The sequence below is a fragment of the Nannospalax galili genome, unplaced genomic scaffold, assembly GCF_000622305.1.
Source record: "Nannospalax galili isolate Female #2095 unplaced genomic scaffold, S.galili_v1.0 scaffold87, whole genome shotgun sequence".
NCBI lineage: Eukaryota > Metazoa > Chordata > Mammalia > Rodentia > Spalacidae > Nannospalax > Nannospalax galili.
In genome coordinates, this window is record NW_008360320.1 from 3,027,912 (window position 1) to 3,050,699 (window position 22,788).

A 22,788-nucleotide genomic window follows, 5' to 3' on the forward strand; every position below is an offset into this window, starting at 1 on the left:
AGTAAATGATTAGAACATGCGTGGCAACGGTATTCTAGAGGGGGAAAAAAAAAAAAAATTAAAAAGTAAAAAAAAAAAAAAAAAGAATATAATTATTGCTGTAAAGGGTAAGTTATGCAAACAAACAATGGTGTTTAATCCATTTAAACTTAAAAGTTTTTTATTTTAATTTTATGTGTATGAGTATATTGTTTGCATGTTTGTTAAGTGCACCCATGTCGTGCAGTGCCTGAGGAGGACAGAAAAGGGCATCAGATTCCCCCGGCTACTGGAGTTACCGATAGTTGTTAGCCACACTGTGTGTGTCGGGGGGTGGGGGGTGCTGGGATCCTGGATCCTCTACAAGAGCAGTCAGTGCTCTTAACCACTGAGCCAGCTCTTCAGCTCTCAGAAAATAAAACTGCCTTTCTACTAAAAACTACTAACTTATCACGTAAGCTTTGCAGTAGTTTATCTTCATTGTCAATTTGATTAAATTTAGAATCACCTAAATGAGATCCCTATCTGTGAGGACATTTCAAAAGAGGGATAACTGGGGAGGGAAGTCTTGCCATGAATGTGGACAGAACCATCCCAAGGCTGGGGTCTTGGACTAAATCAAAAACGGAAAAGGAAAAAGCCTGGCGAGCACTAGGATTCCTCTTTCTCTCCTTCCTAGTTTACCCAGATGCAAGCAAGGTTCTGCTACCACAGCTGCAAGTCAATTCTGCCACCGCACATCCCTGCCAAAACAGACCAAGCCTTAAAAACATGAGCCAGAATAAACCCTTTCCCTTAACTTACTTCTACAGGTGTTTGGTATTGAGATTGTAGGACCCTGAGACCCTCTTCATTCACCCGCTACCCCCCAATCCCTCCAGACCCCCACTAATTGCTCTTTTAGCTTCTGTAAAATGCTTGGCTGCTGCTTTAGACATGCCTAGATATGCCCTGGCATGCCCTGACCCCTGCCTGCTATCCCCCCCACTTCCAGGAAACTATAGATTAAGCAAGCCTGGACATGAAAACTGCCCTATAAGATAAAAACGGAGACCCCTGGCCCCACAGATAACAGTCAGCACATTCCACTGCCCTGAGAATAGCACCTACCAATAAGAAACTTCCAGGGCTGCATCTTATACATCCAATCAGTTTAAAATTATGTTGGCGCACGCGGGCTCCTTGAACCAACCAAAATGTATCTTCGGTATCCCCCTCCTCTCTTTGTCTAAAACCTATAAAAGGCTCCACTCTCCCTTACTCCGGGCTCTCAGCACGGATCCGTTGAGTTGGTGAGGTCTGAGAGCCCGAGCTTAAGCCTGAATAAACCATAAACCTTTGCTTTTGCATTTTGGTGTGTTGGGCCCTTGGTGGTCTTTTTGGGGTCTGGTGGATGAGGTACAACAAGATGAAAAAAGTAACTAATACAGAAAACTGGCACGAGGTGTGGGAAGAAACCACTGCAAGGAACCTATGTTCTTAGGCCTTTGGAACTTAGGAGGGCTGTGGCAGGTTGGACCTGCAGGCTTAAGAAGCCCTAGAATACTCTAAGCTTTGAATAGGCTTTTCTAGAGGGAGTTTGGAAGACCAGAATGTCAAGAGAAATGTGAACAGTAACAGCCAGGCTCATGAGGGTAGGAAGGACTCTATTGTGAACTGGTCTAGAGACCATTCATATTTTATTCTGGCAAAAAAATCTAGCTGTATTCTGCCCATGCCCTGAAAACTCTTGAGTGCAACTGAATTCAAGAGTAATAGAGTAATCCATTTGGGGAGGAAGTTTCAAGAAGGCATAGCATTCAAACGTGTAATGGTTACTGCTTAGTTCTTGATCAGAGTTAAGGTGAAAGGGAGCAGAAAGATTTTTTTAGAAATGAAATTTGGCAAGGAATGGAGCCAGAGTAAGTTTAAAGTTGGTGTAGCCAAAATGGCTATAATTGTAAAAAACATTAGAGCCATTAGGAGAAATGTCAGACATTGGGACAATAAGAAAGGTCCATTTAGGGTAAGACCCCACCTTTTGAGAGCTCCAGAGTCTATCAATGCAAACTCCTTTAAAACTTGCATTTGAAAAGAAAAGCAACCCACTGAACCAAGACCATTCTTAGGTTCCAGTTGAAGGAGGGCTGGCAAGGGATGTGTTTTCTCGGGTTCAGCCTGGAAGGCAAACAGAGGCCAGGGCAGCTGTGGTTGAGGGGAGCCAGGTTATACTTTGAGCCGGCAACAGAGCTTTGCATCAACCACATTTTGCAGGCATGTAAGAACAAAGAGTGAGGGGCATCAAGGACGCTTGCACCAAAATTCTAGAAAATCACTAAGGTCAGACAATGTACATAGGGTCAGATTACCTGCATGGAATGCTGGGTTATACATGAAGCTGTGAAGGTGAAGCCTAAGTAGCAATGGACTCCAGGATACTGGAGATTCTAGAAATGTGGGATATTCACCAACAAAACCAGTAGGGCCTGAATAGAATCAGCCCAAGAGAGAAGCCACATGTACCCAAGACAACATAGCTTGAGGAGTGGAGCTACCCAAGTCCACTGGAGCACAGATGATGCTATTGTAAGCCCAAGATGTTGAGCATGGAGCTGCAGGGTTTAGTGTTTGTTGAGTTTTGACCTCGCTTTGGTTCAATCTTTCTCTACTAGTCTCTTGTTCCTTCTTTGTGGTGGAAATGTTTGCTCTGTACCATTTCATATGAAAAGTGCATAAATTTGAAAAATTTTTACAGGGGCTCACAGTTAAAAGATTAAGTCTCAGGGCAGAATTTGAACTAAGACTTTTGAAAAATGTTGGAATTATTAAGACTTAGGGGACTCTTGGAGATTAATTAAATGCATTTTGTATCATAAGACAGCTATGAGCCTTTGAGGGCCAGTAGTGTAATGTTTTCATTTAAAAGTTATCTGTTTGAGTGTTCAGTTGACAGGTAGTGAACTTATTATGCTTGATCTTAATTGCCAACTTGACTGAATTTAGAATGGCTCAGAAGATACAGCTCTGGGCATATCTGTGAGGTCATTTCCAGAGAAGTTTAACTGAGGAGGGAAGACACGCCCTGAACGTGGGCAGCACCATCCTGTAGGCTAGGATCTTGGACTGAATTTAAAAAGAACAAAAGAGAAGACCTGCTGAGCACTAGCATTCAACTCTCTCTGTCTCTTGATCTGCCCAATTGTGAACAAATTACTGCCACTATAACCACCCTGGCCAGGAAGGAAGATAGTCTAAAATGAGACACTGGTATTCCTCCCTTTAGTTGTTAAGACTATTGAGACAATGAACTCCAAGGAATTTGAATTTTCCCAGGAGTCTCACGCTGGCGGAAAGGAAAGGCTGAAGACCTGGTGCCAGTCAGAGGAGAACCTTGTTTCCCAGAAAGAGATTTTACATAGTTTTGACAACTTGCTGGACAGAACAAGAGAGAGACGCAATGATGAGTCAGTGTTGGATAGGACCACACCTTAACCAGGGCTGCTAAGTTTTAGATACACACCTTGCTCTTTACTAACCCTCATATCTATGAATATGAATATGGGGTCACTGAAATTATTTTTTTCTTCATCTCAATGTGACCACGTTGAATACATCTTTCCCTGCTTTTTTCACTATTACTTGTTGGGTTTTTTGTTTTTTTGTTTTGGGGGGTGGGGCTTTTTTTTTTTTTTTTGTCTTTTTGAGGGACTCCCTGTAGCCCCCAGCTGGCCTAGAACTCACAGACCTCTGCCTCCTGAGTGCTGGGATTAAAGGCATGTGTCACCACACCGAATTTACTTGTCCTTTTAATTGGTGTGGCAGCACCTAGCTTGATAGGGCTGACAAGGTCCAGGCTTGTATCCTAAAAGCTCCAATAACACTGCCTCACTGTGAGCTGATCCTGCCATTGTGAGTCCCCTGTCATGATGGAGTGTACTCTCAAACCACATGAAAGTCTCCAAAAGAACAAACCTCTTTCTTTAACGTCGCTTCTTATCAGGTATTTGGCCACAGAAATGAGAAAAGTAACTAACACAGGCGCAAGAATAGCTAAAGCAGGGTAAAACCCTGGCACGATTTTGTTTGTTTCCTTTCTTTGGCTCAGACTCCTGCCTGATTCTGCTTACCTACCCTATCTACTCCTTCAAGGCTGAAGACAGAGATAAGTCATTGTCTTTAACTTTTACTCTTGAGATACCTTAGCTTCCTGGAACTACAGAACTGATCCATAAACACTTTTATGACAGGGACTGACATTATCCCTAAGAAGCAAGCTTGCAGAACAGACCATCCCTAAGATGAGAATGATCATCTGTAATGGAGAGGCTGTACCCTGGAGATCATTTTCCAGGGGACTGGATGGGCAGCCCAGACTAGCTTGTTGGGGTTGTGGGGCCCAGGATTTTGCACTAAAAACTCCAGTTATAACTGTTGGAGTAAAGATAGATCAAGAAAAGTACTGAAACTCAGAGCTGTATCAAAGCAAGCTACTGTTTTTTCTGACACATTTTGCTTATGCAAGCACCAGCTCTACTGCCTGGCAGAGTTAGCTCTTAATACATATTCCTTGAATTCATGAATAAAATAATGAGTTGCAGAGGCCTATTTCAAGATGCCTGGCAGTTTCTGCTGCTTTATTTCACATCATCAATTTGCTTGAATGATTTCAACTATGTGGATCTACCAACCTCCCTCTGGGGGAAATGACATAACAGCACTGTGGAAAAAAAACCTAACAAGTCAAAGAGAAATGACATGCCCTCAGTCATGTGGTCCAAATGGTTGGACTGTTTCTATCTCATCCCAACCCCTAAAAAGGGAAGAGAGTCAGAGACATGCCAGCACTTAGAAAGGATGGAAGAGATATGGGCTGCCTACATCATTGGTGTGTTTGGACATGGTTATCACTCTGTCAACTTAGATATCCCAGGGAGCACCCAAGATGGTCAGGCAGGACTAGGGCAACAGAGGTTAGGGGGTGCTGGTTCCAGTCTCTGTGTTCCTCCCTGTGGAACAGAGCAACATTTTCTTGGCTGTAAAAATAAAGGACCTGAACCAGCTTGGTTCAGCACTCTGCATTCTATGGAGGCTTCTGTTCCACAGAGGTGCCTGAGATATCATGGAAGACCACAAGGCCTGGGATTCAAGGTTAGAACAAATCAGGATTAAAGGTCAGGCTCAGCACCTGCTTCCCAAGATCTAGAGAGTTCCCATTTCATTCTCTGTATCTGGCTTCCATCAAAGAAAGTGCTTTATATTTTATTATTTTGTGTGGTGTGTGTGTGTGTGTGTGTGTGTGTGTGTGTACACAACCACTTTTGTACCAGGGCACATTTGCAGATGTCAGAGGACATCTTTCATGAGTCAATTCTCTCTCTCTACCATGTGGCATTGAACTCAGGTCATTAGGCCTGGCAGCACACACCTTTACCTGATAAGCCATCATGCATCAGCCAAAGAAAGCCTTTTATATTGAAAGAAAGTCACTGAAGACTAAAGCTATGGGCTTTTTCTCTGTTTTGTTGTTTTTTCAAGATTATATTTTTATTAATTCTTTGGGAATTTCATACAATGAATTTCGATCATATTCACACTCCTCCTATGCCTCCCTTTAACTCCTCCGAGATCCACCATCCTGTTATTTTGAGACAGGATTTTATTATGGTACCCAGGCTGCTCTCAAGCACCCGGGTTCTAGTGATCCTCCCAGCTCACCCTCCTTAGCAGCTGGGAGTTTAGGTGCTTGCCTCCATGTCCTGCAAAGATTCAAAAATTTTTACAACTCACGTTTCTTCCAGCATTCATGTTCTCTGACCATGTACAATCCTTTCCCCTCCAACATCAGAAACTTCTCTCTGCACTGCAGCCAGCCTGGCAAGGCTGCTCTCTGGGAGAGAACAGGATCAGAGGGTGTAGCAGGGCTCTCCTACCTGTTTGTGCACCTTGGTGAGCTGCTCCAAGTTATTCTCTAGGAAAGAGATCTTCTGCTTCTGGGCAGCACTGCCCCCTCCATCATCGCTGTCCAGCTCCACACTCTGTATCCACAGCTAGTGGTTAATGATGTGACCTGCCACCCCATCCACCCAGCCAATGTACATGATGCATGCCAGCCTTCTTGAAAAAGAAAAATCCTCATCCCACTAAAGGAGCATCTGAGAGTGAAAATAAAGACACATTCTAAAAGTTTATATTCAGTGAACTTCCTGATCAATTTCCTTGCATTGCACTAAAAGTGTTGTGAGAAGGAGCTGTTTTAGAGTGCTGGAATAAAAATATCTTCAGATCTCCTTTTGCAAGCTCTACATATTTCTCTTTAATGAAATTTACCCCTCACTTGGAGATAAAGAGATTTTTCTTTTCAAAAGAAATCACCCACAACTTAGTAAGAAGAACCAGTGTGAGAATAAGCATAAGGCACGAGTTGAACTTCGCTATCAGGACCAGATAACAAATGGCCAAGCCTGTCAGTAAGCATCTGTGTTGCCACTGGGAACTCCTAATGGCTTCTGCTTGTCTCTCAAATATCCAACGCTAAGTAATTCCTCAGTGAGTCAGTCTCAACCTCGTCACAGCACCCAGGTGCTGGGAAAATCCTTCAAATTTATCAGATCTTGAAATTGGCAAAAACACAGCACTCCTGACAAGCTAGGTGGCAGAGATAAACTAGGAAATGCATGTGCAAACACATCCTGGAACTCGAGAACAGCAAAACATGTCTGCTTCATGTGATAACAGAAGACATCACCATCCTTCTCCCAAAGGGTAGTGGCTTCAAGCATCAATTCAGCCTTCAATAAGGTTTCTCAAACTTGAATCTGTATCAGGATCCCCAGGACACTTACTAAAACTCAGATTGCTGAGCCTACCCCAATTTCTGATTCCTCAGATCTGGGCTAGGGGTCCAAGATTTATATTCAAACAAATTCTCATATGATGTCAATATGACTAGTGATAGGACCACAGGCTGAACACCACTGACTCAAAAGTAGGTCATTTCTAGGGAACTTTATATAATGAAATCAAGGAAGTCTGATGTCAGCCTCTGAACCCTTCCTCTGACCAGAGCTTCCTTATGGACAAGCTTCCACTTCCCCCCACCAACTGAGTCTTCTCAGTGGTTGTTGTAAGCTCTTGTCAGGTTCCCTCCCTGTCTCATCTGTGCATCACCTCTACATTGGCCTCACCCTCCCATCTGGCCGAGGAAACATCTGTGGACGTTATAGATTGTGGACTAACCATCACCACTCAGGCTTTGAAATATCCCATGATTCCCTTCTTTCTTTATTTGCATCACCAAGATTCCAAACTTGCTAGAACCACACTGTCAGGTGCTGTGCCAAATGCACACTGTTTTCTGCTAGGCACGAATGCCACTGTTCAGCAACTCATCCCTAGCAGATTCAGTCCACAGCAGCCTGAATCTTCTCTCACCTCCTTGGGCTCCACTTTCTCTTCTCCACTGAGGACACCTGCCATCAGACAGTGGTTTCTTTCCAGTGTCCTGGGGTTTCCTGCAAATGCTTCCAGCCTGACTCTCTCATGCCTTCTGGGAAAATCCACGCTTTTTCCTTATGAAGTAGCCTATCCATTCCCACTGTTAACTCTGTACCTCTCAGACTTGATTCTATCAATTGCTCCTCTTTTTAGTGTATTTCACTTTTCCCCTTTGCTTCTTCTAAAACACCCATGTATGTGAGCACATGTGCATTCAATACTCAAATGTGTATACACCTTTACTAAACACATTTGCACATGCTTTCCTTAATACCTTCCTTTAATCGCGTCGTGCCTCTGCCATGACCTGTTGCTCCTTGTCCATCACTTCCAACACTGTAAATGAGTTGCCCTCTGGCTGCCTTCACTTCTTTTCCATTAACCTCTGTAAGCTGACCTGGAGAGTCACCAATGTGGAGACTCTCTAAGATCACTATGATTCTGAGAGCCTGCAAACTTGGATCCCAAACTATCCCTGACTCTCCCCAGCACTGCAATCTGGGACAAGACATTTAACACTCAAGCCTGCTGCCACACCTGCAACACAGGGGTACTAGTTCCTACTAGATGGAGGCTGGGAAAAACAAGATGCTGGGCATTAAAGCACCTCACAAACTGCCCTAGGCCCTCATGGCCTCCTGACAGACAACCATGAGGCTCTGGTTATCTTACTCCCACAGGCTGCAGGACCGTGCTACCTAATGACAAGAATGTTCTGGATTTGCCTGTGCCCACAGCAGCAGTTTTCACATAGCTAGGGCCAGATAAATATATGTTCATTTTAAATAAAGGCCAGGGACAGTATTATAACTTCTTTTTACTAAGAAGAAGAAAATCAGATGGGAAAATGTTCCCAAGTAATTTCTGCCTTGGGCACATTCTTTTAATAACATTCTCTGGCATGAAGTAATTAATTTTTAAGCATAACCAGCCCCAATTTAAGTAAGTGATATTTTGACTGAAAATGATTCTTCCTGGATGACTTTTCTGCTCAGACCTGTCCAGAAATAAAAGCACTCACCTTTTTTACCCGGGTGGTCAGATCTTGGACAAAGAGTTTGCGGAGATTATGAAGAGTCTGAAGCTCTCTAGACTGGAAGAGATTTTTGAAATGCAACTTCAGTGAGGGGATATGCTGAACTTGTGTCACGTTCACACCAGATCATGAATCCCAAACTTCTCTGCTTGGTCTGCCATTGATTCTACTGATGCCGTGGTTCCTCCTGTGACTTGCCTACCACAGCCTGTCCCACCCTTCAACCCACATTGCTGTCAGGAGCATCTGATGGTGCAGAAGACCCAGAACTCCAACTATGGGTAGGCCAGAATGCACCAGCTCCTGTCTTCTACCCTCAATACAAATACAAATTGCTAGTAAGTCATCTTGTATCTGAATGGATTCTTTTTTCCTTTTGTTTTCTTTTCACTTTCTGTGGAAGCATTATATGCAATATCAGCAGCACGCTTAAGTTACAAGTCACAATTCTTCTCACCCAACCCAGCTGACATTGCTCATGTCAATTCTCCTGGGACTGGAGTTATAGATGGTAGTTAGCTGCCATGTGGTTGCTGGGAATTGAACCTGGGTCCTCTGCAAGAGCCACGTAACCACTGAGCCATCTTTCTAGCCCCATGATTTCTTATCTTTAGCATGAAGAATAAAAAGAGTGGTTTTCTCATCACTGTAAGACTAAATTAGATGAGGGCTGGAGAGATGGCTCAGTGGTTAAAAGCACTGTCTATTCTTGCAGAGGATCGGGCTTGGTTCCCAGCACCTATCCTAACTCCAGTTCCAGGGAATCTAATGCCCTCTTCTGATCTCAATGGGCATTGTCCGACACAGGTGCACTTGCATACATGCAAGCAAAATACTCATACAAATAATAAATAAATATTTTTTAAAAAGATTAAATGAGGCTGGGTGTGGTGGTACAAGCCTTTAATCTAAGCACTCGGGAGGCAGAGGCAGGCGGATCTCTGTGAATTCAAGGCAAGCCTTATCTACATAGTAAGTTCCAGGCCAGCTGGGACAATAGGGACATCCTGTCTCAAAAAGACTAAAAAATAAAAAAGATTAAATGAAATGATCCTTAGGAAACACAACAGTTTCTGGCCCATAGTAAATGATCAGTAAAGATGGCTAATATGAATTACTGATGTATCATATTTCATTTCTAAGAGCTGGTAATTTTCCTGGAACACCTAAGAATCTGATTACTGAGGCAAAGCCTCAATCAAACCTGATAATCTTTGGTAACAAAACCAGAAGATTAAAACATTTCCTTCTATTAAAGTCTCCATATATTTTCTACAAGAGATGTTAGTTCCTTGCAAAATATTTTCCTATAAGGGGGGAGGACACAGGATCTTTTTAAGTGTTTTCATCTATCTAAAGTGACAGGATGCCAAGGGACGCATGCTCACATTAAAAATGAGTAAACAGGACCTAGAGCTAAGGAAACACTAAGTTTCTTGAAATAAGATTTTCTGTTAATTTAAGACTTTAATATTAGGTCCAATTCTGTGTGGAAATAAGAAATACCTGAAGTCAATTGCATCCTTGGATGAGGTAAATTACTTTCTGCAGGAAGCCAAATGGGTTTGTTATTATGAATAATGTGAACACAGTGCCATCTGGTTGAGCCACCACACAGTACAGGAGGAGCAGGGAGTGCAGCAGGAGCTCAAAATTATCCAGGCAGGCTGTCCCATACCTCTGCGAGAGGGAGCTTAGTTCTCAACACCCCTCAATGCCTACAAACGCCCTATATGCTGTCCTTCCAACTAACTCAGAGATCTTGTTACTGCCTACAGTGTGATCACAGTTAATATTTTCCCATGAAAAGGACCATCACACCAAAGAGAGGCAGGAAAGCATGGGACCTTGCCCAAAGGCCAGGAAGTGGGATACAAGTACCACAGAATATAGAGACTTGACTTTGGCCCCTTTTATTTTTAGGTAGTCTCAATAAACAATTTGGCAGGGGCAGTTAGAGGCATTGGGGGTACTTTACACTGCTGCATAATAATGTAAAGCTGCTGCCACTTGGCTTCTTGCAATGATAATCTTTCCTCTATCACATTCATAATTATTTTTCTACTCCCTCAATTACTTCCCTCAGCTATCTTCCCATCACAGGCAGCTGCGGTCTAAGCAAGAGCTCATGGCCCAGGTTCCTGTCTCGATGGACAGTGAGGGTGGCATTAGAGAGGTGGCCAGTGCAGCAGGAGGTGGGATCTAGAGGAAGTGGCCAGTGTCCTGTTGTAGCAAGTTGGCTATCTAGAGCCGAGGGACACCTGAATGGCCAGTCAGGCTTTCACGAGGTATTCTTAAGTTCCAACCTGTGGGCAGCATCCAAGCCTCAGTTTTCAAGGAGACAGGGCAGGTTCGTACCAGGAGGCCTGGAGAACAAAATGGGCAGCCAAGGACAGAGAGCCTATCTCTGAAAAATAATCTACGGCTCAGTTTGGGAGGAATCAAGGCTGAGGACAAACATCTGGTACAAAACAGCACATGCTGTAGGAATCCAATCCTGGATTGTGGGGAAAATGTGTGGGTGGAGAGGGAGAAAAGCAGAGGACAAGGAGCCACCATGTGAGGCTGGGTCTGTTCTTGTGCTGGGAATGGATGGACGTGTGTGAAAGTGGAGGGAAGCTTGTGAGAGAGTGTGTGTAGACACATCCAGATAATCATGGGAACGAGTGTGTGGGAGGGAAGGTGGGTTGGGAGGGAGGAAGTGGATGGTGGACAGTACTGAGGGAAAGGTGCCGCTTAAGGCCCATTCAAAAATTAAAGAAGGCAAAGGAACCAGCTATGTATCCTTTATCTATCATGTTCACAATGGACAAGAGCGAGAAGTCATATGTGTGAACATGTGAATGAGTCTTAATGGACGAGAACATAAGCGTCTACAAGAGCGACTGGTGTGAGCGTGTGTGTGTATGTGCCCACATGTGAATGTGTCGGGGAGTGTACCGAGAGCATGTGTACATACTGGGGTGTAAATGCGTATGATATGAAGAAGGGTATGAGTGAAGTTGAGTGTGAGCTTAAAGTGTGGGACAACTTGTGTAAATGAATAAAATGTGAGCAAATGAGAAAGTAAAATTGTTAGTGAGGATGCAAATGTGTGTGAGTGGTATAGGACTGTGTGCACGAGAATATCACCAGGACTTGTGGATGGACAGTCTGGGCATGTGGCCAAGCCCAGATGACAGTGGAGAGTGAGGCTGTGTGGGAACAGGTATGGCCTGCAGGACAACCTGGGTATGCAAATGTATGCACAAGCTGTGTGTGAGGGCAAGAGGGCGCATGAGTACAGGGGTACACAGGGGTACAAGCAGAGAACATCCTGAAGTATCATTCATCTCAGGCTGGTAGGCATATAGTAAAATTTCATTTTCAGTATTTCCTGAGATTCTGTAATTACGCTTAGTTATGGACAGCACCTCTCCAGTTAAACAGATGTCTATGAAGCAATCTCATGGCTTCATTTCCTGTTCCTCTACAGAGGTCCTCTCCACAGACTTTGCCTTTGAAAGGTCCAACTTCCTGTCAGCACAGGCATCTGACCTCTGTCCCAAAGGCTTGTGTCTTCATTCCTCTGCTGGCTCTGAGGAGCTGCATGTACTGGCATAGCAGCGAGTGCACAGCCTCTAGTCCAGAGAGGAATAGTCATCTGCTTAGTCTTGGTCTCCAGGTTGTTGGGAACAGCTCTGTCCCACAAAGAAGACGTGACACTTTAGTGGCATTGTGCCACAGCTCATGTAAACCTAAACACGTTATCACCAAATCGTGCTGATACTAGAATGGTATTGTGATAAGCCAGAACTGTGAGGTGTGACCACCTGAGCCAGGCCTCTGTCCTGCATGGCAGCTGAAACCCAAGCTAGCAGGGGAAGCCAATGAATGTAGGCACAAGACCGGAAAACCCAATAATGACTTCAAACACTGGGTCCTTCCAAAGGCTAGCTGACTTCCACTCTTCTCTCTGTCCCAAACCCTGTGGACCTCATGGGTCTCCCTGGCCTGCTCCTACTCTGGCCCTTTCCTCTCTGTGCCCACCCTGTACTCTTTCACAGTCACAGTCATGCCACATGGCACAAGCAGTCTGGAATTCCCCCTCCCTCTGCACACTCTCCCTCTTGGTTTACTTCTTCACTGCAACAAGCCCCTCCTTATGGGCTTCCGTTAGCTACCACCCTCTGCACTTTCTATTCCATCTAACAGAACAGTATTTCCCCATTATCTGCAGGGGACTCGTTCCAAGGCCTCTCCATACCTGAAGCCATTGGTATCCCCAAACTCTATATAGACTTTGCTTTTTTCCTATACACACATATTTAGGATAAAGTATAAATGTAATTTAGGCACAGTAACAGATTAACCATTACAACATAGAACAATCATAACAATATTGTATAATAAGTTATGTGAATATGGTATCTCTCAAAATATTTAACTCCTCATTTATCATCAGACCATGCTAGCTTTGGAAAACTGTAACTGTGAAAAGCAGACCTGTGGTCAGGGGCTGCTGTGCATGCTACCTCCTCTTTGTTTCAAGTTCATTTTTATTTTTTTGGTTTTTTGAGACAGGGTCTCTCATTATGTAGCCCTGGCTAACTAACAACTGCCCGTAACTCCAGTTCCAGAGGATATGATGCCCTCTTCTGACCTCTGTGGGCACTGCACAACACGGGTATGCTTACATGCAGGCAATACACTCATACACATAAAATAAAAACAATAAATAAAATGCAATAAATAAACAAATAAATAATTGTCTAAAGAGGAGTGGAAGTCAGAGTGGAAAGGCTGTAAAATTGGCAGCACTGGTTTACAAGGCAGTTCAATTCTTACTCAAGCATTTCAGGATTACAGCCCTAATGACTGACATAGATTAATTCTGTTGGAAAAATTCTACAAATCCCATTTTGCTACAGAATGCTTTATGTCTAAGATGATACACAGGAGAGATACATACAGATAACATTTTAGAATAAACAATTCAGCAGAACACAAACTAATCAGGTCTTTAAGCGTGAAGCCTTGGGAAACTGACTCACCACTGTCTCCTCCAGTCCCTTGAGGTCCTCCCTGGCTTGTTCCCTTTTATCATTGAGCAACCTGAGAGACAAAAAGAATCATGAGGCACCACAGGAGAACCAGAATGGGGCAGTGAGATTTGCACTGAAGGCAAATGAACAAGGCAAACCAAGGAACACAGAAAAAGCCATGCTGTTTTTAAAGAGCTGGATCTGGTCAGAATCTCTGGGTCCCTGAATCATAAAAGCAGTGTTCGTTAAGCCCTCTCAAGGATGAGAAAAGTCAGGAAATGTTAAAGTGCACTCACAGGAGCTTTTCCAGTTTCATTTCTCTCTCTTGGTCCTCTATTTTCAGCTTGTTATAATCAGAACTCAGCTTTTCTTGTTCCAGTTGCAGTTTCTGATTCAAACTGAAATTGAGAGGAAAAAGCAATATATTCCAAATCAGCCTCAACTTCTGAGTCATCCACCTAAAATCATGGTTCTGTTCCAGCCCTGATAGTTCTGTGCAATAAAGGCAGCAATTCGGGAGGATTTTGAGGGATCAGAGAACATCACAGCTTCTTCCCTGCCCAAGTGAAAACTAATTTCTAGGGAGCATCCAAGAACCATGAAACAAAGGCTTTAAGTGTGTATTTATAGTTTGCTTGCGTGCAGGCGCTTCAGAAGGGGAAATAATGGCATTAGAAAGAGCTGATGCTTCAAAACAGAGGGAGAAAACCCAGTTACACAAAGTTCGCTTCTATAACCACCCAGAGGGCAGCTGCTTACTCCAGTAACTCTATTTGGCCATTCTGACCCTCCTTCCCCCTTTGGGTATTCTGGGGGTATCGCCAAAGGCCAGGGGCTGGCTGACCCCTGGACAGTTCCTGATTGTAGGACCTTCAGACAGGAGTTAAGAAGAGCAGAGCCCTGGGCTTTGTGTAAACAGAAAGCCACCATCTGCCTGGGGGCATCTGGTCAACTTCTGTACCAGGCCAGTACTCATAAAACCCTTTGTAAGGCCGAGATCACAGGACTGTTTGGGGCAGTTTATTCACACGAAGGGAAACCAGAATCATTCAAGAGCCCAAGCCCAGAAAGCTCCCTACCTAGGAACTCTCGCTCTTCCCCTTCCTTTCCTCCCTCTTCTTCCCCTCTTCCAGCTGAAAATTTTGAGGGAGATTAATGAGAATCGTGTCCAGAAGCTCCAGGTAAGCTCCTATGGAGGGAGCTCAGAGGGAAAGGGGGGAAGGCACGGTACGGTGGACTCTGCACAGAGCCCACCACACCATTCAGACTCCTGGCTGCAGTTACTCTTCTTCAAGATGCAAATGCACTGTGCAAACAGCTCACATACAATGAAAAGATTTGGATCAGTAGTCTGGAGAATTAAACTCTTAACTCCAGTCTGATTCCTATTTAGCAATGTGACCTTAAGTAAATAATTCAACCTTGCTTCTCATATCTAATTCTTCATCTATAGAAAGTGGGAGGAGGAGAGAGCCTTGGCCTGATGGGGGAGGGGCAGCGGATGAAACTATTTCAGTAGAGATGTTTTCTTTGTAATAGAATGGTTTGGGGGAGGGGACATTTAAAAACATCCTTCTACAAAGGAGTTCAGAGACTGCCAAGGAGATCTACTCTGCAAGAGCATTAAAAACCCCCAGAAGAGGCTCCCTGGAAAACAGCTTTGCAGCTGGGTGACTTCTGCTGCAGATGAGGAGAGGGTGCTTTGAGCAGGGGTTCCCCAGAGGCTTGGACAAGGCAGGATGCAGCCATGAGGCAGAACCCTGAAGTTAAACTGCAATGATGCCATCCTGGTTTAACAGGGTACTGGCGACCGCATAAGCAGAGACACATGGAGGCATAGGCCCCTGAGGCATGCACACTGCTGGGCTGCCATGCTGACTGGCTTCTCTGGAGTGTTTATGAACCCCTAGGGAAGGGAAGGACCAGGCCTTTTTCTCCCCATACTCCTACATAGTCTCCCTCTCTCCTGGGGCATGTGTCTGCTAAACTGAGTCACTACTGAAGTGACCTTGCCCCGGGCTGGGGGTGGGAGTAACAAGACTGGAAAGCTGGGCCTGCCTGACACCTGCTATTCCAGAGCCCTAGGAGGCTGGGCTCCAGATGGGAGAACAGACTTCAGAAGCAGCATCACCAGGGTGGAACCCGGAGCCCAAGGGCCCTTGGCTAAAAGCCACAACCTTCAGGTCTGGCCTAAAAGGCCTGAGCATGCCCATTCACGCCCTACAAGCCCCTGGCCAACTCACTCCCGAATCTCATCAATGATTTTCTGCTTCTCTTCAATTTCATCTCGAAGTCTGGACAGCTGCTTCTGGTGAGCTTCCCGGTGACTCTCCATCTGCTGCTCCAGCTCCTTCTGCAAGCCAGGCCAGAAGAAATGTGTCATCCACTTGTTGGCACTCAGCCCACTCAGTGACAAATCCTAGATCCATGTCTACCTCCCTCAGATGTTAAATCCCCAAATTAAGGGTGTTTCTGGCTCTCGTGCCCAAGCTCCTGGCCTCATGTCATCTGTACAACAAAGCCCAGGGATCTGCTCTAAAACTGAATGGGCGCTGGGAGTCCAATAACTACACAGAAAGTTTGCGCTTACTTGACCTCTACCACTCACTGAACTACACAGTGTCCCTAGTCAGGTCAGCCAAAGGCACAGTTCTCGTACTACTTGAGTGACTTCAGTCAAGTCACATCACCCCTGTAAGAACACTTGCTCACCCGCGGAATCGAGGAATACCCACTCCCACCACAGATGTGTGGTGCATTCAGAAGAGACTTCCCCAAAGTACTGTGGAAACAGAGCAGGGCAGTGTTCCGCAGGTTGGAGCAGGGTCAAGCAGCACATTAGGCTCAGTGAGGCTCACGGCGTGCCTAAACTGACCAGAATTCCTTGTCATCTCTGTCTCATTTTATTCACTTAAAAGTCTTATTTCTCAGTTGTTCATCCTACATTTTCCTTTCTTGAGTTGAATGAGACGGGTGAAGATGTGTGTTTCTGATGAGAGAGCCTCTTAGTAAAGGTTGAGAACAGAGGAGAGGGTTCCTTCCACTCCAAGATAGAGAGGGAGGTGAACATTTCTTCAGAGGCTAACCCTGAGTGTGGCCCAGATGGTGACTGGGGTGCTGCCCTTACCCTCTTCTTCAGGAACACAAAGATACTAACGCAGCAGAACAGTAATCCTTGATGTTTCAGGTTTCCTGAACAGCCAGTGGTTTCCTCATGTCTATGCCGAGCCACATGAGAACCACTCTGAAGGCCTGGCTCCTCTCCCTCCTATGCTGCCATGCACTGGTCTGAGGACAGATTTTTCCAGAAGCGCGAGCATGAAGTGCATGTGTTGGGGGGCGGCGGCTGCACTCACCTTCATCTCCTCAGCATCCTGTAGCCTCGTCAGGTGTTCCTTTTCCTTATCTTGGAAACTGACTTCATGCATTCTTTCTGTTTTAAATTGTAAAAGATGACAAGATTTAAGCAAACAAAACCGACAACATCCTAAAACAGGAGCTTGTATCAGCAACAAGGATGGCCCATGCAGGAAGGGGGCCTCCTGACAAAGTACCAGGCAGGGCTGTGGTGGCACTTAGGTCACTTAGGCCATAGGTGGATTGCAGCCAGTGAAGGGAAAGTGCAGGCCACCCCAGAACTACATCCTGGCTGTAATGTAATGGCCTCCCCCTGGAAGCCTGTTTCCTACCTGGCCTATGGGCACCCCCCTGAGGGCATGGACATGACCAAGCCTTACAGATTATAAAGCTCCTGTGAGTAAGTGGTGACATCTGGATTTGTGCCACTGGGAGAATTCCACAAAGAGCTAATTTACCTCCCAGGGGTAAGCTGTTGATTTTCTAGGAATCTGGAGCAGGAGAGCAATCTAAAGCTAAAAACAAGGGGAAACAGAAACATATTCACATCCCAGATTCACAGGAGGCCCCAGATAGGGCAGAGCTGTTGAGAGTACTCCTGTCTCAGTGCTCCTGAGCTTATGGGGAAGGGACAGTCTGAGTAAAAGACTTGGGGAGGTGGGGGCAGGAAGCAACATCATTTAGACAGTGACATTTAATATATTATCTCTCTCTAGTCTACTTCACTTAAAAATGTTTATTTATTTTACATGTCTGAGTGTTTTGGCTGCATGTAGGTAAGTGCACACATGCATGTAATGCCCACAGAGGTCAGAAGAGGGCATTGGATCCCCTGGAACTGGAGTTATAGATAGTTGTTAGCTGCCATGTGGGTGCTAGGAACTAAACCTGGGTCCTCTGCAAGAGCAGCTGGTGTTCTTAACCTCTGAGCCATCTCTCCAACCCCACAAATCTATTCCACTTCATTTCAGGTCTTCTCACCTGTTTGCATTTCTATTCATTGGCCTCACTGTAGGAAACACATACAAGAGGGGAAATCCTTTTCTGTATCCAGAGTTTGAGGTGCATTCTATTACTAACATCCATTCCTTACCAGGTAAAGATGTTACAAACCTATACCAAGGTGGGTTTATGCTCTTTCTCTTTAATTTGCCTTTGACTCTGAAGCAAAATGTATTTATTAAGTAGAAAACTTTACATCAATATAAAGGAAATAAAATAATACTTTCATCAATCTTACTACCTTATCAAAGCACTTTGATTTTAACTATTAACTTCTAGGAACACAAGGACCCATTTGTTTTTAATAACTATAATGAAGACTTGTGTCATGATTTAACCTAACACTGCCCCATGACCATAGCTACCCACCTTCATGCCTTTTTGTCTCCACTGTGAAAAGCCCTGTCCTATTAAACTTTTACTGTTAGACACTGAGGTGGTTTCCTTTTTCCCCTTCGCTTTCCCTTTTTCTGTTTGTTTTTCAGATCTAAAATTCTGCAGTGAGGGGCAGGATAGATGGCTCAGTGGTTAAAATCACTTGCTGCTCTTTCAGATAATTCAAGTTCAGTTCCCAGCACCCACATCAGGTTGCTCACAAATTCCTGCAAGTACAGTTCCAGGACATCAGGCACCCTCTTCTGGCCTCTGAGGGCATCTGCACACATGTGCATATACACACAAATCAATCTTTATAAATTATAAAATAGAATAAATTCTATAATAAATATTTGAAATTTGAGGACAAAATTTTATAAAGAAATGATACAATTATTAAAATTGCTCTCCAAAAGGACTAATTTTCATTTCAGCCTTTAATATGAATGTTTGGATTCACACTGCACAATGTGATTTTTAAAATTTATTTATTTTATTTTTTTGAGACAGGGTCTCCCTGTAGCCCCAGCTGTCCTGGAACTCACTATGTAGACCAGGCTGGCCTTGAACTCACAGAGATCTGTTTTGAGACAGGGTCTCCCTGTAGCCCCAGCTGTCCTGGAACTCACTATGTAATCTAGGCTGGCCTTGAACTCACAGAGATCTGCCTGCCTCTGCCTCCCAAGTGCTGGGACTACAGGTGTGAGCCACCATGCCCAGCTAAAAATTATTTATTTTAATTTTGTGCGTCTGAGTACTTTGCCTACACGTATGTAAGTGCACCACATGTATGCAATGGCCATCGAGGGTGTGAGATGTCCTGGAATTGTAGGTAAGGATGGTTGTTAGCTGCCATGTGGGTGTTAGAAACTGAATCCAGTCCTCTGCAAGAGTAGCCAGTGCACTTAACTGAGCTGTCTCTAAAAATTATTTATTTTAATTTTGTGCGTCTGAGTACTTTGCCTACACGTATGTAAGTGCACCACATGTATGCAATGGCCATCGAGGGTGTGAGATGTCCTGGAATTGTAGGTAAGGATGGTTGTTAGCTGCCATGTGGGTGTTAGAAACTGAATCCAGTCCTCTGCAAGAGTAGCCAGTGCACTTAACTGAGCTGTCTCTCCAGCCCAATGCAAATTTCTCTTTCCTGTTCTAATTTCTTCATTTCTGATTGCCATGCTTGAATTTCTACTTCTGTTTTCTTGAATTTACTAAGTTCCTCCTGTGTGTCAGGTAGCTCCTAGCTAAGGGAAAGTCCTGTGCAGACTGGGTGTGGGGTTTCTCAGTAGGTGGACTTAGCCACAAGTAGAGGGCCATCGTGACAGAAAAAGTGAGCAGAGCCAGAGCGGCATCTGGCAGGCAGAAGGGGCACATTTTGGTGAGTGACTGGAAGCTGACAGGGTGGAGGAGGAAGATTTTGAGCCAGTACAGAAGGAAGACAAGAAGACAGAGATTCACACGAGAGATTCTCTTGTTTTTCTTACAGTTATGCTATTGTTCTCAGCAGATACAAAAATGCTTTAATTGAGCAAAACTAAATCTTAGAACTCCAGCCAAATGGGGACTGACTTAGGCGAAGTGTTTGACACCTGCAAAGTAGTCAATATTTACCTTGGGCTCGGAGCTTGGCCAGCTCTTCACTGAGGGAGTCCTGGGACTCTTCCAGCTGCCTCCTCTTCTGCTCCATGTTCTGCATGTAGTCTGTCAGAGATTTGATCTTGGCTTCATGCTTTGAACAAGAAAGCAGATCAGAAGGACGAGTGAGTAACTAGCAACTTGCCTAGGCTTATCTGGGACTGTTCAACAGGAAAACACATTGGAGAGACCTCACTGCAGAATAGTATGTGTTCTGCCCTTTGCCTGGGATTAAGATTTGAGGACCAAGATGGTCCTCTGCTTCTTCCACAATTCCTCGGCTTCATTCCCCAAGGATACTGCTAACAGCCATGTCCCTCCTGCTCATTCATCTCATGTGGAGACCAAAGCGCAACCTGGTTTCCTTCCTTGTGGTAAAAGCTGCTAAAAGCTAAGGGTATACCAGAGCACCTGCCTAGCATGTGCGAAGGACTGGATTCAATCCCAGCACCGTCAGGAGGGAGGGAGAGGAAGAGAAGAAAGAAAACCTGTGTTGAAGGGACTAAGAAACATCCAGGTCTGAAGACCTCATTCTTTGAACATGCACCTATGGATTCATGTTCAAATAGCACATCTGTTCCTCTTCTGTCCCTCAAACACATCACAGAGACCTTGCATCTTGTTTTCTGTCTCTGAAGAGTTTCTCTCCTTCTCACCATCTCTTTCACATAGGCACACAGTGTCCTGACTGGCTCTTTATCAGACCTCAGCATTTTCTTATAGCACTTGGCCTCTACATCATATACCATCTTTTTTTTTTCATAGTAGCTCATGAGGGTATACAGTAGCTACTTAATGAATACCAGTGGAATTAAGCAATGATTGGGTGGGAGCTCCTTGGCTAAACAGGAGCAGTAGTGGCTTCTGTGAAGATGGAATATGCAGATGTTCCCTGCTAAATCTGGGGAGCTCATGTTTAGACAGGAAGACCTTGCAGACCAAACTCTAATGACAACTTCTCCACAGCTTGGTTGTAAGCATAGCTTTGTGGGAAGAAAGTACATATAAACAAGCAAGACTGCATCTCAGCTAGAAATATTCTGTGAGTTTCCTTAAACCACATCAGGAGATAAAGAGTAAAGGTTCCTATTAGTTTTAAACGTCTAAGAAATGCCTGAACCAATGGCGTCTATAAATGACAGTGGAACACAAAACAGTCTAATAGAAAACTGCACTTGTTGCTGCTCAGATGTAAGACTTCAAATCTTGGTCTCCAATACTGTAGTGCCCACCTGTAGCAAAGGGAGACAACCAGCTATTGTTCTAAAATGATGGATAGATTTGTTTTATTCCCCTATCTGGAAGTCTTTGAGAGGGAACTGACACTGATTCTAACCACTCCAACAGCTATCAAAATACCGAAAGCAAATCCTGAATCCATTACTCTAGAGTCCAGCCTTGGAAGACAAACGAAAAATGAGAGAAAGCCAATAGAGGGATGCTTTTGGAAGCCCTTGTCAAGAAAATCCAATGGACTCTCATGTGAAAATTTGAAAATTACCTTGTTCTGACTTTTTTCTGGTTGTCCATCTAGAACTTGTAAGGCATTCTAATTACTCTTGCCTTTACTTCTCCTTCACATCTCCTATTCATGATTCAAGGACTTTCTTTACCCCTTAGAGATAAGATTTATGCAATATGGGAGTCCTTTGGAAGTGATGGGGAGATATGGGAGATGTTGGAGGGGAAGGAGTGGGCATGGATTTGATCAAAACACCTTATATGCATGTATGAAATTCTCAATAAAGTTTTTGTAAAAGTTAAAAAAAGAAAACTGTACTTGATGCCGATGTGGAAAGAATTTCCTAAGTCCCTAAGGAATCCTAATATCTAGTCAGAGTCACTCTGAGGCCTGGACCCCACACTTTAGAGTGCTCCTTAGCCACCCCTAACCACTCCACTGAGCAGAGTTCAAAGGTCCAGGGAGCATGCACACAGGGCCCACATCCACATCTAGAGCACACTCTGAGCCCTGGAGGCTAAGGAATGTCCTTGTTCAGGGGCTCTGAGGGCTGCACTCCCTCTTCTCATTCATATACACAAGGCACAGCTGACCTGACCCCAATGGTCATTAGTTCAGGGGGTGCAGGAGGGGCTTGGGGGTAGAGCAGGTATATCCAGCTAGACATAGAGGTGCTGGGCTGCAGGCTGCAAGGCTCTGCTTGTTGCTGGCCTCAGCCCCCAAATGTTAGGAGCAAGACTACCCTAAGTCATACTGTTAGCCTCAAAGGTGACCTAGAAATTAGATTAGCGTTATACCATCCCTATTTATCTTTTTTCCTCAATTTTTACAAATTATAAAAATGTCTTGTTGCAAATAACAAGGTATAAAAATCATAAATTATAAAATATAGAACAAATCTACAAAGAGTAGGATGAACATCTACAAACCACTCTATCTTTTAAAATAATTTTAAATTAATTACTTTTATGTAAATGAGTGTATTACCAGCATGTATGTAAGTACACCTGCAATGCCCATGGAAGCCAGAGGAGGCATCAGACCCCTTCGAACTAAAATTATAGATGGTTGTTGGCCACCACATGGGTGCTGGGAACTGAACCCGGGTCCTCTCGAAGAGCAGCCAGTGGTCTTAACCACTGAGCCATCTCTCCAGCCTCCAAACCACTCTATCTTATCAACTAAGGCATATTTTACAAAGATTAAAACCACATGGATAGAACTTGGAATTTTTATATTTACTTTATAAATATATATTATAATTTATAAATATATATATATTTATTATATATATTTAACTTTATAAAATCATATTTTCCAAATGTGTAAGTTTTATGAATTTTTAAATAAGAGCTACATAATATTCTTCCATGTAACTTCATTATTTGTCTATCAATAGAGATTTGGTTAATATAGTCATTATAATGTAAAATAGTACAGAAAAC

At 44.1% G+C, this 22,788-nt stretch overlaps 1 protein-coding gene across 1 annotated transcript in view; it reads right to left on the minus strand.

Moving 5' to 3' along the window:
* Positions 1 to 22,788, minus strand: part of Kif5c (kinesin family member 5C) — a 187,813-nt gene that overhangs the window by 28,962 nt on the left and 136,063 nt on the right. Inside the window, exons 17-23 of the mRNA XM_008825166.3 lie at positions 19,858 to 19,975; positions 16,869 to 16,945; positions 15,756 to 15,865; positions 13,809 to 13,910; positions 13,522 to 13,582; positions 8,474 to 8,545; positions 5,889 to 5,993 (exon numbers count right to left, since the gene is read on the minus strand). Coding sequence (XP_008823388.1) covers positions 5,889 to 5,993; positions 8,474 to 8,545; positions 13,522 to 13,582; positions 13,809 to 13,910; positions 15,756 to 15,865; positions 16,869 to 16,945; positions 19,858 to 19,975 — 645 coding nt within the window. The remainder of the gene's footprint in view (positions 1 to 5,888; positions 5,994 to 8,473; positions 8,546 to 13,521; positions 13,583 to 13,808; positions 13,911 to 15,755; positions 15,866 to 16,868; positions 16,946 to 19,857; positions 19,976 to 22,788) is intronic.